This window comes from Prinia subflava, chromosome 1 (assembly GCF_021018805.1).
Source record: "Prinia subflava isolate CZ2003 ecotype Zambia chromosome 1, Cam_Psub_1.2, whole genome shotgun sequence".
NCBI classification, from domain to species: Eukaryota; Metazoa; Chordata; class Aves; order Passeriformes; family Cisticolidae; genus Prinia; species Prinia subflava.
The window spans coordinates 83,059,200-83,075,272 of NC_086247.1; the positions used below are offsets into that span (position 1 = coordinate 83,059,200).

The 16,073-nt window shown below is 35.2% G+C and overlaps 1 protein-coding gene across 4 annotated transcripts in view; it reads left to right on the forward strand.

Moving 5' to 3' along the window:
- RELCH (RAB11 binding and LisH domain, coiled-coil and HEAT repeat containing) overlaps positions 1 to 16,073 on the forward strand; it is a 77,240-nt gene that overhangs the window by 29,798 nt on the left and 31,369 nt on the right. For 3 of the 4 annotated variants that reach the window (XM_063400701.1, XM_063400708.1, XM_063400717.1), the window contains exons 9-11: positions 3,338 to 3,413; positions 3,806 to 3,901; positions 12,524 to 12,636. In XM_063400701.1, coding sequence (XP_063256771.1) covers positions 3,338 to 3,413; positions 3,806 to 3,901; positions 12,524 to 12,636 — 285 coding nt within the window. Of the gene's footprint in view, positions 1 to 3,337; positions 3,414 to 3,805; positions 3,902 to 9,940; positions 10,061 to 12,523; positions 12,637 to 16,073 lie in introns of those variants that run through there. The other variant, XM_063400726.1, reaches the window with a different exon arrangement.

The following is a 16,073-nucleotide window of genomic DNA, read 5'->3' on the forward strand; positions in this document are numbered from 1 at the left end:
ACCCTGCTAGTAATTACCTTTTCTTGCAAACTACAACAGTCCTGCTTTTTCTGGATTTTCTGTACTTCTTGCATTAGCTTCTAGGGTCAGGGCTACTTTTCAGTGATACCTTAACTATTAGAATTGGACAGGAGGAAAGATAATATATACTGAATGTAATACTTTGGCATCCGTAACAGATTCCTTCTTTCTTCATGGACTGTACTAGTGCTTAACAGGAAAGTAGAACAGCTTAGATTTTTCTGGGAAATGGTCAGTGGTTTAGTTTAAGCTTTCCATTTTTTTTTCTTTTTAAGTTTCTTTCAAATCGTAGCTGAAAATCTGGACTATGTAGTAATCAAGACTTAGAGCTGCTGTGCATTGATTGCTATATACTTGTCTACCTACTCTCATTTGGTGTGTTGCAAGTTTCTTTTTATTCACATTGATGGTGAGTCCTGGGCAACATTAAGTGCATGACTATTAGATTGACAGTTTGGGGATAGTGAGAGTCTATATCAAAATAGGGTTAAATCACTGAGTGAGGAATGAACTGTGTATTTCCAGTGGAATTTATGGCAGTAGAGTCTAGAAGAGCAGCATTTGTTCTGCTGCTCACATCTGTTTTAACTATAACTGCGCACAGATTTATTTGAAAAGTAGTTCAATGAAGCCATGAATCCCCATTGAGTTAAATTCACAAGTCCCCTCAAACGCAGTTCACTGCAGAAATAAGTAATGCATGTGTAATATGTAGCTATTTTTGTACTCTGCTTTGGGCTTAATATGTCAGCAAAGGGTCAAAGGAAAGCATATTTGATACAGTGTTTTATAGACCAATATCTAGTACTAAATTTTCTTCCTGGATTATGCCCTAGGTTTGTAATAGTGCAGTAGTTTTTTTCACTAAGAAAATAGATTATTTTTTAAATGTTTTGAGATCTGTGGGAGAAGCAGCACAGTGGAAATGCTGGATATTTTATTTCAATCCAAGGTTATTTGTAGGAGACAATTACTATAATTTATGCAGAATGTACTAAGAAGGGTTAAAAACTAAGACTATATCCTAAAAGGCAAGATTGTTAGTGCTGTATCTGTGGAGTGTCTTCTTGGCATAAATCTTGCCCAGATGGAAAAGAGAAGAGGAAGTGAGCCTGCTTTGTGTGACTGCACTCAGAGCAGCTGTGCGTGCATGCTGGCAAATGAGGACATGGCCATCATTGGAAAAATGCCTCAGTTAACAGATTGCAGTGCAGAGCACTAGCAGTGGTTTAAATAGACTGCACCACATGTGTTTACTCAACTAATTTAAGGTGTCTGGTAGTTTGCACCAAATACAAGGTTTTTTCTGTACATAGGAGTCCTGGCTTTTTGAGTGAATTGACTTTTTTATCCCAGAGTTCTATAGAATAGAATAGTAGTGTCTGAGCTTTTTATTCATTTTACTTTCTTGTATTTGGACATCTTCACTACTTGCATCTGTTGGCCCTTGAAGAGACTTGCCACTGACCTGTGCACAAGAGGCCTTGGTCTTCTATGGGTTTTGTCCAGCGTGGCCATCAAGGATTTTGTTAGGCTTCAGTAAGGAGAAGCTTGCTGGACTCCAAGTATAGCCAGCAATTGTAACAGGATCCACACTGCCCAGAGCTTGCTGTTATTTACCCACAGGGGAGTTCAGTGACGTATTGTCATACTTACTTGTCATTCTCTGCAAAGTGGGAATGGAAAGTGGAACTTTGCCCTTACATAGGAATTTAATAACGATTCCAAGTGGGAAAGGATCTGATTTTCTGTAGAATGAGTGCCAGGTTGAAGGACAGCCTGGGCAAAGGGCTGGCCAAGGCCTTGACTCTGCCTTAACGTTGAGCTGCTGCTTTGCAATGCTTGCTTATTCTCCCAGTGTAAAAAAACTCTGCAACTCTTGAGCAAAACTTGTAAATCTGTCAGTCAAGACTATTTTACAACATAAGGACTAACATATTGTGAAACAGATCCTTTGCAGTAATTAGCTACCATTTAAGCAGTTTAGTAACTTCTTTAAAGTGAATCTTGCACAAAACCAAGCTGAATAGAATTAAAACAAGGTTCTGTCATTAAATTTTAAAATGTACTTTAAAAATCCATACTGTTAAGAAAAAACATTTATTTTAAGTAATAAATTTAAAAAATCTTATTTATCATAATTTTCTAAATAGTGAGAAGAGGAAAACTGGTATATTTATTGATATCCTCTTGGATTAGTTTAAGTAATTATAGGTAGGCCTTTGATTATTAATGGGCTTTTTCAGTTAGAAAAGGGTGAATGTTGGTGCATTTAATGTAAGAAGTATTATGTTTCAGTCTATTAGATAAAATGCATGTCCAGGCACATAATTGTGTTGGATTTTGTGTGTTCATGTGTATTTTTGAGGGTTCAAAGGTGCTACCAGTTTCCACATAAGAAATAGGAGTTGCCTCTTCTCAGGTTCATTAGAGGATTCAATCAGCAGATGATGGTAATGGGTGAGATGCTTTCTGTGCATGTTTTGGAAGACAAATGTTGTCTGTCTTCTTTAAACACAGTGGATGAAGCATTGTTAGATTAGCATCTAAGTACAGGCCTCAGATAAGGCAGAGGAAGTTGTCATTACTGGGAAAAATAGGGTGCTGCTGCTTGCCTGTTTAATGTAGTGGTCAGTAATTGTTTTCTGAGTACATTTCTGACAAATTACCCTTTCAGACACGGCTGTTTTGGAGCTTTTATCAGGACTTGATATGGATGCTTAAGGCTTTGAGTAGCTTGGCTGCATGGGCTGGTGCTGGATGTGGCCAGGAGGCAGTGCTTGTGCAGATGCACCCTGTATTGAGGGCTTAGACAGCAGTTTAAGATTGAGTTTGAGGTTCTGGCAGCATTTGAATCCAAAGTTAGATCCCAAAGTGGCAACTGAGCAAACTTTAAGCCTGAAGCTCATAACTTGACCGACTACTCAAATGCTTTTATGTAATTTGCAGAATCAGAGCTTTAAGCAAAAATACTGTTTTGTGTGATTTCTGTGCCCACCCCACCCCGTTTGCATAATTGTGTGCTTCCTCTTGTATTGCCTAAGCTTCCTTTTCTTCATGCTTTAGTCCTATTTTTGTCTGTGCAGCAGTTTGAAAGATGTTATATTTTTTGGAACTAGAAGTAACTTCTTAATTAGGACACTCAGATTTTTTTTCTTGCTACAAACTAAACACCCTAAAAGCTAATTTTAAAACTTCTGTAGTATGAATCACTTAAGCATGTTTTCTGGGTGTCATTTACCTAGCTGATTAAACCAGAGGGAAAGGACTTGCTTTATCACCTTTCTGATTTATGTTTTCTTCAATGATATTTCAGGAAATTGTCACCAGCTTTCCATCAAGCACTACTGTCTTTCTGTCGAATGTCAGCAGACAGCCGTTTGGGATCAGAGGTATATTTCCAGTTGACATAAACTAAAAGAGCCTTCATTTTGCATGGCAGCAATAGTTAAACAAGCAGTAATTGCTTTGAAACAAGACATAGATGGAGAGATGAATTTATGTGCATGAAAGTCAAGAAATAGAGATATGCTTTCAGATTTTATGCTAAATAAGAAACCTAGTGATAGAGATGTCATTACTGGGAACTTCTGAGTCTCTACAAGTGGATTCATGCTTTTGAAATTACTGATGCATCAAAAACTTACATCTTAATTTGTGGGAGTAAATTAAACACTTTTCTGGTAAATGATCAGCCTGCTGTAATTTTTTATTATTCCTTTCAAATGGTATTTTTCTGTTCTTGTGCTTCTAAAAAAAGCAAACAAGCAACTTGGTTTTCTAGGTATCTCGGATTGCAGATAGTGAGAAAAGTGTCATGTTAATGTTGGGACGCTGCCTGCCTCATATTGTTCCTAATGTGCTGCTTGCAAAGCGAGAGGTGAGGAACCCTGAGAATTTACATTTTATTTTTATCACGATGTTTTGTTGTTCATTTTGAAGATGTGGTGTCTAATTTCATCAAAGTCTGTTACTTGCAATCATGTTCTTACTTTTGTGCATGCATCTCTGCTCCTAGAAAATGGTTTTACACCTCTGTCGGGTGAGTTCAGTAAACCTGCATGCTATCCTAATATTTCTTCCTCTGCTTAAGGCACCCATTAGCATTCAGCAAGACTGTTACTGTAGGTCCATCTGTTTGTGGTAGCACAAGTGTTTTTGTTAGAGAAGATCATAACAATGTGCATTGTAAAGAACAGGGGCTATGAGTTCAAACATTGTTTGGTTTATTTGGTCTAACAATTCAAATAAGGAGTCATGTTCAGGTTCTTTTGCAGCACTATGTACTTCAACAAAAATAGTTTTCAACAAAAAAAATTTAGTGTCTTTTTTGGAAGCTCCGTGTATCAACCAAGTAAAGGTTCATCAAAAATGCCCCTTCATAAGGAAATGAACAATCTTTCTTATATGTTTTCCTTAACTTTAAAATGAGAATGACTAAAAGTTATAAACATGTAATGTGTATTTTGAATGTAACTGAAGGTGATGGTTTGCATAATCATTCATGCTCTACAGCATTCAAAAGGAAGGAAGAAAAACTAACTGGTTTTGTTTTGCTTTGTGTAAATATTGCACATTACCAAATATGTAAAAATAAAAAACCAAAACTGAGGACATATCAAACAAAAATTCAGTGTCCTTATAGTTGACATTGAAGTAAAGAGTTTAAAGTAGTATACCAAATATGTAAAAAAAAAAACCCAAAACTGAGGACATATCAAATAAAAGTTCAGTGTCCTTATAGTTGACATTGAAGTAAAGAGTTTGAAGTAGCATATCTCATTGAGCAAGTTTTAGTCCTTGTTGACGGGACCTACAGTAGGGTAGACTTAGTCCTGTGTTTTGCATTAATTCATTTTAAAGCTTTGAAAATTCCTCAAGAAATTTGTACTGATCCTGTAATCTAAAATTTTATACCGTACAAGTAGTTCTCGGCAGCTGACACACGAACTTGAGCTGTGTGCTGTGTTTTGACAATTCATAAAAGGCTTTTTATTTTTGAGAGGGTGGGGGTGTTAACTAGGTGCTCTGGAAGTGCTTCTGTCTTTCACAGTAATTCTGTGAATGTTCCTGGATCAGTGCTTAATTTCTGATTTCTTACTTATTCCTTTCCTTCCTTCTGCTTGGCTGAATGTGGTATTTTGGCTTCTTTTCACAGCTTTTAGCATAATCTGTGTAACATATTGAATGTTTCTGTGACCTTTTAGTCTGTTTCCTACTTAGGTTGTTTTACAGTGAAAGTTACAATTGTTTACATGTATTTTTGCCTTAAATTATCTCTTTGAGCTTAATTGAAAAAGCCGCAAATGACAACCAAGTAATTGGATTACATGGGATGCTTAATGTTTCAAGAACTGAAATATGCTTTAAAAATACCTTCTTTTAGTTACCTGCCACCATTTGCTCTAGCTATTTTAATGTTCTTTCTGATGTAGTCATGGAGGGAAAATTTGGGTAGACCACCTCTCAGTAGTTATCCTAATCAAATTATGAAAAGCTAATGTAAGAACTAGACTGTCTTCAAGGTATAACTTGGGAGTCTTGTCCAAAAACAACCTTATAAGAAGAATATTGCACAGAGAAGGTGTGTAAAAATATACCTGAAGATCACTACTTTGAGAAAGATGTCTAACAGGTTCAGATCACAGTGCAAAGTGATCATCAGTCTGTTCTGAGACAAGAACGGTAGTATCTAAGATCTTACACTGTCAGTGTGTTAGAATAAGAGTTAAACATAATTTTTTGTGACTCTCTGAAATGTCTTTGTTCTTTAAGCATCCATCATGTTGAAATTGGTTGCGAAATCTTGAGCTGAAAACTGCAAAGCTATGCATCTTCATTTTGGAGAAACTGAGTTTGCAGAGCTTGACAGTCTCTGGATAATTGTTGTCCTTTAGCAGAGATTCAGCAATGGTTTTTCATAAGTTTTTAAGCTTCTTAAGGTCAAGTAGCAGCCTGCCTGATCCAGTAGTAAGTGTTCTGGCAAATATTATAGTTGACATTTCTGAAATTATTTATTTTTGTGTATTGGCGCAGCTTTAATTGTTTTTCAGTGTCTGTAGTTCAGGTTCCAATGGAGTGTAACAAAAAAGGAAAGACGTAGTATTGAATAGGGTGGCTGAGAGGATAATTTTAGTTGTTTCTAAAAAAAGCAGTTCAACTGTGTAAAATCAATAATGCATCATACAGGAAAATTGCCTCAAAGCAATTTATAGTCATCAAAATTCATGCAACAACATAGAAGTTTAATTTTGTTTTCATCTCAAGCATCTAGGTTATCTTAACTCCCTGAAAATGTATATGTCAGTCTTTAGATTTGTATATGAATGCCCTCACAAATAAGGGAGATGTTGCAATCCAAGTAACAGTAAGTGGAATGACCAGTAACAAAATGCTAAAATCCAATTCTTAAAAAAAGAGCTCATTGTTTGGAATGCAGTCTGTGATAATACTTCTTGCAAATGAGCAGCTTCGGTTCAGAAAAATTGATCGACATTGGAATCTGCGCTCTCAATTGTCATTTTACCACTTAAAATACATTAACAATCAAAAAAATCCCAAAAGTAAAATCAGCCACCTTCTATTTGTTAACAGATGTGTCATAGAGAAATTCGTTTGGCTAAAATGTAATTAGAGAGAAGCAGTCTTTTAACATTTTTGTAATAACTAATCAGTGCAATACTCAGTTTTCATGCTTTCTGAGATGTAAAAGTCAATGGTTTTTTGTCAGGAAACAAGAGTAACCTTGTTTGGCTGTACAACTTCCTTCCTCTGCAATATATAGTCCTTTAATGGAGTTTGGCCCAGAGTAAACTTTTTGCTTAATATTTTATTACTCTTGTTCCTAATCAACACTTTTATTTAATTATTTACATCTTTCATCTCGACTATTATTCCAGTGTTAGTCTTTAATTTTCTTTTGTGTTATGCAGACTTAGCAAAATCTACTGAATATATACCACTAAATAGTTATACTGAGAAACTGTTATTTATAGGGAGTTCAGCATGTCAAGAATAGAGTTTTGCTTTTGTTTGTAAAGAATTAATCACATTTATGTGCGATAACTGTGCATAAATATCACCAAGACACTTTAATTATCTGGCATCTCTCTTTAAACACAGTAGAGTTGAGTATCTTATTATGAATTTTCATCTCAGTCTTATGCTTTAAAAGTCACAAAATATTTGCTTTGCTAAAGAAATGTAAAGAAGACTGTGTCAGATCTTGCAGTATACTTAGTTGTTTGTTTCCAGGGGTTGTGTCAAGCAGATTTCATTGTGGTTGGATATGGATAAAGGTACTTAAACCTGAGTTGCTGGGCGTGAAAATTGTCAGTTGTCGGTATCTTCTAGATGACTGCTTTAATTTCACATTATAGGGGAGAATAAAGAAATCTAAATGAACAATTACAATACTTTGTTACTCTGTAAAACTTAAAATGCAGTAGACTTCTATAGATTACGTTTCTGAAAAACAGGGATAATGTTGACCACAGCTTTTTTCTGGTCCTTTGCTGATATACATGCAGTGTTGGTTTTGGCTTGCAGGACTGTTTTTGTTCAGAGGGTGAGAGTGCTCCAGAAACATGAGATGTAACCATTTTTAAAGTCCTTTAATTCCCTTCTCCTCCATATGAGGGTCTAGTGTAATTTCCTTAAAGTAAAATAAAGTGTCTCATAAAGTACCCTTTTCATCTCTAGTCTGAAAGCTGATGCCTTTCAACACTCTGTCTGTAAAGCTGAAGTAGTTCATGGATTCAAGGAGTTGAATTGGATGTTTATGAATTAATTGCCATCTTTTGTTCTATCACAAACTTTTGTATGTGTTTTCAAATAAACAGTAGATACAGACAAAGTAGTACAAACTTTTTTCACACCCACACCCTACCATTGATTCTTATGTAAAAGCATCCCTTTGGGATCTCTGAGAGGCTTACTTTGGATCCTGGGATAATAGTCTCCCTCCATGAGAGGTAATTAGAGCTGTGTTTTTAATATTAAGTAAGATTAGTAGCACAAAATTTTGAGCCATGCATTAATGCTATGATTAATTTTTTTTTTTTCATTTTTAAACTAAAAGGATGAATTTGGAACTTCAAATATATTCTTGGCCAAGGCAGTCCCTATCAGTGGTTTGTTGGTACCTGCAGTTATTTCAGTTGCAGACAGTAAGATCATTTTATTTTGTTGTTGTCAGAGGCTAAGTTACAGAATAATTTTGGTTGAACCATTGCATTGGTTCACAATATAAGCATTGACTATTAAGGATTAAAAGGCACACATTAACAAAATTGATCATGTCATCCTGGTTTATATACATAATTAATACATTAATATTTGGAGTAATAAAAAGTATTCTTATTTGAATGTACTGAAGTAACCGGGCTTGACACTTAACACTAGTTAAATTTATTCTTTAAGATAATTTTTTTGCTTATGAGCACTCCAACAAGAAGACAGTAATTAGTGAGAGCAAATAAGATGTAGAAGACTTGTTGGAATATTTAGCAAAATATTTGTTATAATGATGGAAACAACACTGACAGAAAATTCCTTGCTGCCTTCTAAGATGCTTGCATTCTAAGATGATGCACTTTAAAAAAACCCAAAGTTTAATATTTTGTTGTAATACTTTTACTATGTAGGAGGAAGTGTCTTGCATATAGTTTAGGTGGTACTAATTACTATTAAAAAGCCATGTTCTTTCAACCAAAATTAAGAGGGAGCTACTCTGTATGTCCATGTAAAGGTTGCCTTTATTGATAACTCAAAAAGTGAATCCCTTTCAAAGATAATGGAAGAAGTTTTTATAAGTTAGGAGGAAGTTGTCCAGAGATACTGTGCTGAGAAAAATGTGCATTTTTCTTGGGAGAGGCCTACATGGAGAGTTAAACAAGCAGAGCAGAGGGAATATGGGCTGTTTCAGTTCTCCTGTGCAGTGTGTTAGGTCAGCCTCAGAGCAGTGTCTATCAGCCACCTGTATGTAGCTTCTCTCACAGTAAAACCAAAATAACTTCTTTCACTCCATCCTGCATTTGGGCAGCTCAGGTGTCAATTGCCTCAGATATGAACTTGGCTTTTCAATAGTAGAGGTGGGACCTATGACACATAATGTTCTGTTGCATCAAGCTGCAAGTGCCAACAATGTTAATGATGTCAGCCTGCTTGGAATCTAATGGGAAGACAGTATCAAAGCTCTGAAAGTCATTCTTTTTGCTATGGTCATGAGAGTCACTACTCACGCCTGTGGACTAACACCGACATGAACTATCAAAACTCGTGTTCTGAACTCAAAGGCAAAAGAGAAAAGAAGGACTTGGGGATGAACAGGATGCTTAGGAAGGATCACAAATTAAATAGAGGCAGAGTTGTTGGGGTTTTTTGAAGCTTAATTTCTTGCTTTATTTTATGACTGTCAGCACAAGTGGTATTTCTTCCCAAGGAATGCAAAGTGTTTCAAATGGTTCTGGAAGTCCACTCCTTGATTTTTAATAATTATATAGTCTCCATAATTTAAACGGCCAAACAGTAATCTTACTGTGTCTTATTGGAAAATAACTATTTTTCAATAACTTCTTTGCTGGTTTCAAGAAAGAAAAATCTGAGATTTGTAAAACAAATCTGCATCAAAGGCATGACCCTTAACAACAGGAAGAAATGAGCTCAAACCTACCTGTAGGCTGGTTTTTGTTCTTAATGCTCCTGAATGTCTTAAGAAGAATCTGCCCCTTATAAGTCTTTGGGAGACTTGACTTGACCTGTTTTGTCCTTCTGTAGAGCAGGTTTTTTTCTTCTGATCCCACAGTCACCTTTGCTTTGAGTTTTACCTTTCTGTTCCTGAGGGCTGTAGGGAGCACAGAAAACACTGTTCAAGACTTCTCACTGTTTCTCCACTCCCCTTAATAGAAGGAGCTGTACAAGCCCTGATGCAGCGATGCAGAGAGCACTCTCTTCTCCCCTAGTATGCATGAGAGAATGTGACCAATGGAGAAGAAAATACAGCTAATTCCATCAGCTAAAATAACCAGCTTTCTGCAAGGTAAAGAACCAGCCTTGTATCTGCCCCATGTCCCTGCTGCTAGGGTACTCATTAGCCTTTCAGACACAAGGCAGTAGTTTCTAGGTGAATATTCTCAGGTGTTTTCCTTTCATACAGACTCAGCTGAAAAAAGACAGTGTTAACTTCCTTAAATTCCATAAGAAGCTTTAAAAAACCCTACCTCATGGTACTGTTTTAAACCATAGCAGTAGTTCTGAGTAAGCAGTTGAGATTTTTGAGTAGGTACTCAAACATACTAAGAAGGTTAAATCAATGTGTTGGTTTCAACAGAAGAAACAAAAATCCCGTAAATGTGCCATTTCATGGAGTATATTCTTTGTAAAGTTTTTCATGGGAGTATTTAAGAATATTTGCAAGAGTATTTGAATAATGTGAATTTAGGATAGGTTTCAGAAAGTTAGAGTTCACTAAAGTAACAGATGTTAACTTAGCTTTAAGTTTTTTAATTAGTTTTATTCTTTATGGTAGTAATTTTGTTCTGTATCTACAAATTGCTATCAGATTTCATATTTAAAAGATTTTAGTTTAATGTACACATGTGATATTTAGAGTAGTGTTGGGGCAGGTATTATTTTAGTGATATTCTTTCAAGTCTTTTTGAATTAAACCAGTGTTTGCAGTAGAGAAAATTCTGTGCAGTACAAAAAAAAAGTTAAATGGGTTAAACCCCCTGACTTCTCAGAACTTTAAATGGGTAAAAACCTTAAATAACCAAAACTAATAAGATCTAACTTGCAGATTCTAGAGGGAAAGAAGCTCTCAGCTAAAGAAAGTTGAGTTCTTCATGCAATTTAATTTGTAAAGTTCTTTAATGAAGGTCTTCAGTTCACATTATTTAGTGTTGTGCAACACTTGTTTAAAAACAACCCCCTGTTACTCTTAGAAGTATTTAAGAAATGGAAATGTTCAAATTATTAAAATGTATTTTCCTTTTCTACCTTTACGATTTTTTAAGTGATAGGTAGGATATTTCCATGTTGTTTCCTCTATCATAAATTCCCTAATCTGTATCATAATTGAGTTAAATAGTGCCAATAAATCTTCCAGAATCCCAGAATATTAAAATACAGTTTAGGTTGTGTCTTGGTCGTCTTTGGAGATGGAATATATCACATGGAGTAGAATTCTTGTGGAGAAAAAAAAAAGCTTGTCAGGAGCTGAGTAGCTTAGACATTGCTCTAAAATGGAGTCTTGTTCTATGTTTAACAGAAATACAGCTCCTGCTCTTTAGGAGAATACAGGTTGAGCAATGAGGATGTTGTCAGTGGTGTTTCCACAGGTGCACAAGAACGTCATGATTAGGTCTCTTTGAATATCTGCAAGAAGAAATTTGCACCTCCCTGCAAAGTCATTCTAAGCAACCACAGATTTTTCCAGGTTTTGTATAATCTCTCCTACCAACATTAGATGTGTTTCCCATTGTCACCTGCTTATTTGTCACAACTTAATAATTCACAAAAAGTCTCTGCTAAAAATGGCTCCAAAGTGCACAGCGGGTGTGCAAGGTAATCTCCAGATTACTCGCCTGTGTTCTTTTCCAGACACTGAGGTTTTTCTTGTTCTTTTTTTCTTGACCTCCCAGTGTGATGTTTCTGTCCCTAAGATACTAAATCACCTAAAAACTGTCTGGCTTCCAAATTCAATTGGAGTAAAAGCTCACATCAACAAGGTCAAGAGAAGGGACTTCCAGACAATGTTTTAGAAACATTTGTTTCTTCTGGGAATGAATACCATGAGCTTTGTAGGCACATTTAGAAAGGAGGAGGTCTTCACTATAAAGATCCTTGTATTTTCTCTTTGTATTTTACACAGTATTTTCTTTATAATTTGTTCTTTTACGGGATTTTTATAGCTCCAAAAAGAAAACTCAGCCTCAGAGATTGCTTTTGTATGGAAAAAAAAATCATAGAACCTCTACAAAAATCACATAATTGTCAGTCAATACAAAATCTGTCTGCAGTCACCTTTACCCCAATGCATGTTTCTCAATGTTCATTTTTTCAAACTTGTGCAGAAAACTGTGTGGATGCTTAATTGGAAGTTTTAATCTTTAACTCTGTGGCATTTTTTCATAGGAGCTTTATTCCATAAATATCTGTGGAGCTTCAGTTCAGTAGGTAGTGAAAACAATTGAAACCATGATTGTCCTCTGATTCTGGGTACAGGTGACCTGCATATGTTAATTTTAATCTTTGCAGAGCTTTTCATTTTATGTTCTGGTTCTCCCCTGATTTTTCCTAGCAGAAAAATAATTCTAACTTTTGTAGACCTTCACATTCCTTAGGTCACTTAATAAGACATCACGACTCCAAAGTATCTTTTCTAACTGTTTTGATGTTATGTGATGTTAGATTTATCTTCTTAGGTTCTTTTGCTGTTGATGAATGTATACCCAAAGCAATTTCACTTTGTTTGGTTTTTCCCCTACCCACAACTTTTTAGGAATTGATCCCACTCATACTGTGTACAGCCTGCCTCCATCCTGAACCCAAAGAGAGAGATCAGCTTCTGCACATACTGTTCAATCTGATCAAACGGCCAGACGATGAGCAAAGGTGTGTTTGTGCTTCTGTGGTATGGGACAAGCAGGAACTTTTTTCTCTGTGCAAGCAGCAGAACCAATAGAAATGGGAATAATTGGGTGGTATTAAAGAAGTTGCATTTAAGCTGGTGTTTTGCCTGTATAGTGTTGACAAATTTATGCCAAGTTCAGGACTTTCCATTTCCATGACCTGTACTCCTAATTACTGAAATGTAAGAATGTGTTTGTAAGCTAGAGTGTAACATTCCTTTTTTCTGTTTGAAAATGAACAGAACTGTTTTGTTAAAATGATATTTAGCATCATAATTTTTAGCACTGATTGATGTAGAAATCAAGACAGCTTTTTTTTAAAACCTGTCTTAGCAATCTACATGTTTGTTCAGATAATCACCACATTTCTTTGGGGAAAATAGTGCTCTTTCTATGTATGGCTCCTTGCTATGGTAGCAATAAAAAATTCAGAAGACTGTAACAGTGATCTAGGTCTGACGAGTGTTAAGAACTTTGCTTCTTTTTGCTTAAACTTTTGAAGCAGATTACACCTTTTGTTCTATAAATTTAATTCTTCCCTAGTGCTCAGAAAATCTTACTTTGTACTGATCTTGATGAGAATGTCCTTAAAGTTTAAAGACAGTACCCAAGCTGATAAGTTTCCTTCTTTTAAATGTGGAATGACTTTTCATGTTTGAGCTGTAGCTCTTCCATTATTTTCCTTAGCGATGTTTTGGAAAGAATCTGTGTCTGTTGTTGCTCTAGGCTTCAGGCAGAAAAGGCTTTATGAAATAGGTAGAAAGCATTTCTTTGGAGGCTCTCCAAAACTGAAGTGTTCAGGCATCTTTCTGAACTAGTCCCATGGTAGAATTTAGAGATTAGGTATAACTGAAAGCCGTGGCTTTGGAAACCAAAAAAATGCTTAAATAAACAAAAGCAACTTGTAGCATAGTGGCTTCATGCAGATTGAAATTACAAAAAGATGCAGTCCTGGTTCTACTATGACGTGTTGCTTGGAGTCTCTTGTGATTAATTTGTTACAGGATTGGTGGCCTATCAACTAGACTTTACCTATCCCCCTATAGGTGCCTTAGGTGTGTCTTTTCCAGCAGCTCAGAAGGAAAAAAAAGCTTTTTTTCCTTGAGTTTGTTCAATTTTTGTTGTGAATTAGAGATTTATACATAAAAATTACTTGTTTTCATGAGAAATTTGGAAGAATAGCCTGCCATAAACTATAGGACAAAGCATGCATATACATGCTTTGTCCTATACATTTGCACACACAGAAATACTAATTGCTTTTAAAGGTGCCATAACCTGATGGAAAACCAGTTAAGATTCCATCAAATAAAAGAGATTTTTGAATAGTAATTTTAATAGAAACTAGTTTTTCAGAATTTAATGAGTTATATTTATAGATTGGTGTGGAAGTGTATCATGCTTTGTTTTTATCTAAATATGTTCAAATAATATTTTAGCAGTCTTGTGCACTATGAAGTGAGCAAACACATTCATGTTTAGTCACCAGAACAATGATGTTAATTATTTCTTGTTACTCGTTTACCTTCTGCTGTACTGTACAAGCCTGCTGCACTATACCTTGATGTAGCAGCTGATTAGTTGACATTTTTAATTTGCTAAATGCAAGAGCATGAAATGAGGCATTGCATTTCTAAGAATGAACCCATTAAAAGAAGTATTTTGTTTTACAGTGTAAAATATCTGAAATATGTTAACAGTTATGCAGAAAGCCTGGATTATCTGTCTTGCCCATGGGAGATGCTTTTTGGTGCTTGGCATATTTCTGTAGTCTTGCACACTAACATTATATTTAACAAGGCCATTTTTATCCTCATGGCTTTGCTCATCAATGTCCCATTCAACTTTTTAAAAGGCCCATCAAATTCTCTTCTGCAAAGGAACAAAAATGTGTTCACATAACCTCCTTTTTGTACAATTGTGTTAGTTTTGGAGGCTAGGAGCCATGAAGGAGTGAGACTAATGTTGGACTCTAATAGGACAACGTTAAAATGTTGCTTCAATCACCTCTTACTGAGACCCTTACAGCTTTCCTTTGCCTGAAATGCTGACTGTTACATATGCTGTTAAAATGGTTGCAGTAAAATGTTTAAAACCTTATTTTAAAATATTTTTGAAATATCTTCAAATTCTCATCTTTGTAGATAGGGCAAAAGGAATTTGGACTTAATTTTGAGATTTCATTGAACTTTTTTGAAAATATTTGATTTAAGAAAAAATATTTTGCTTTATCCCATTTCAAATGCAGACATTTTCAAGTAATTACTGTGTTCTGCTACTTTCTAATATCTAAAAAATGTATATTCTGTTGCCTAATTCTGTGATTAGTTCAATGTATAGAACCAAAGACAATAACTCAAATGCCTATTTTTTTTGCAGTAGAACTCAGAATTGCCACAGGCTTTTGTCTCCATGTTATCAGTTGTTGATTTCTTGAGTCTTATCTATTTTTGGTTTTTCCCTACTTTTTACCTTCATCAAAGGCCTAGTTCTCTGAATGTGGTAGAGAGGTAAAAAACCCAAACACACACAACACAAAACAAAAGAACTTGCTCTGTCTGTTGGCCTAAAGAATGCTGGGATTTAAAAAAAAAAAAGGTTTTGATCTTTTAGGATCTTTCTCCTAAAAAATCCTTAAAGTGAATGAGTCTTTTTTGATGGAGTATGTTCTCTAAGGGGTTAAAAGATAACCAGCAGAATCTCTGCCTTTCAACCTTAAGGCGACACTGTTGATACAGAAAATATTTAGGAGTCTAGACATGACACCAAAGTAACAAATTAATTCTGGCTTACATTTCACAGAATAATAATAATTAACTCTGGGTAGTGTCCTAATCTTACTGAGGAGGTGATAAAATTGAGTCTCATGTCCACACATTATCATTTGAAACTGGGTATTTAAGAGTTCATGTAGGCACTAAAGGCAAATAGAATTTGTGAATTGCATGCAAAGTTGGTATTATTCCAATCCTATCAACAGGAAAAATAGAAATAAAAACATCTTGGCAAGACAGACATTCATTAAATAAAATATTACAAATGACAGTTTAGTGCAATCTTACTGAAATTTTAAATATACGTCTGTGCCTATGAAATTGATGGAACAATGGCAGTTTATAGCAAACTTCAATGAAAGGTAAAAATAATATGAATACAAATAACAGGTGATCATAGATACTACTGGTTGATTACTTGCTTTCATTCTTTAGTGGGCTTTAGAAGATTTCTCACAAGAGTGAAGTCCAGTATTTTGTGAGAGATGACAGTAACTGGCATGTTAGAATGTTGCAAAACTATGTCATAAAAGAAATAAGCTGCTTGCTCTGAAGAAAGCTCATTAAATTTTATAAATGCTTGTAAATAAAATCAATTTACTTTGCTAAAACACTGATGGTATGATACTATTAGGTAATTTAGATC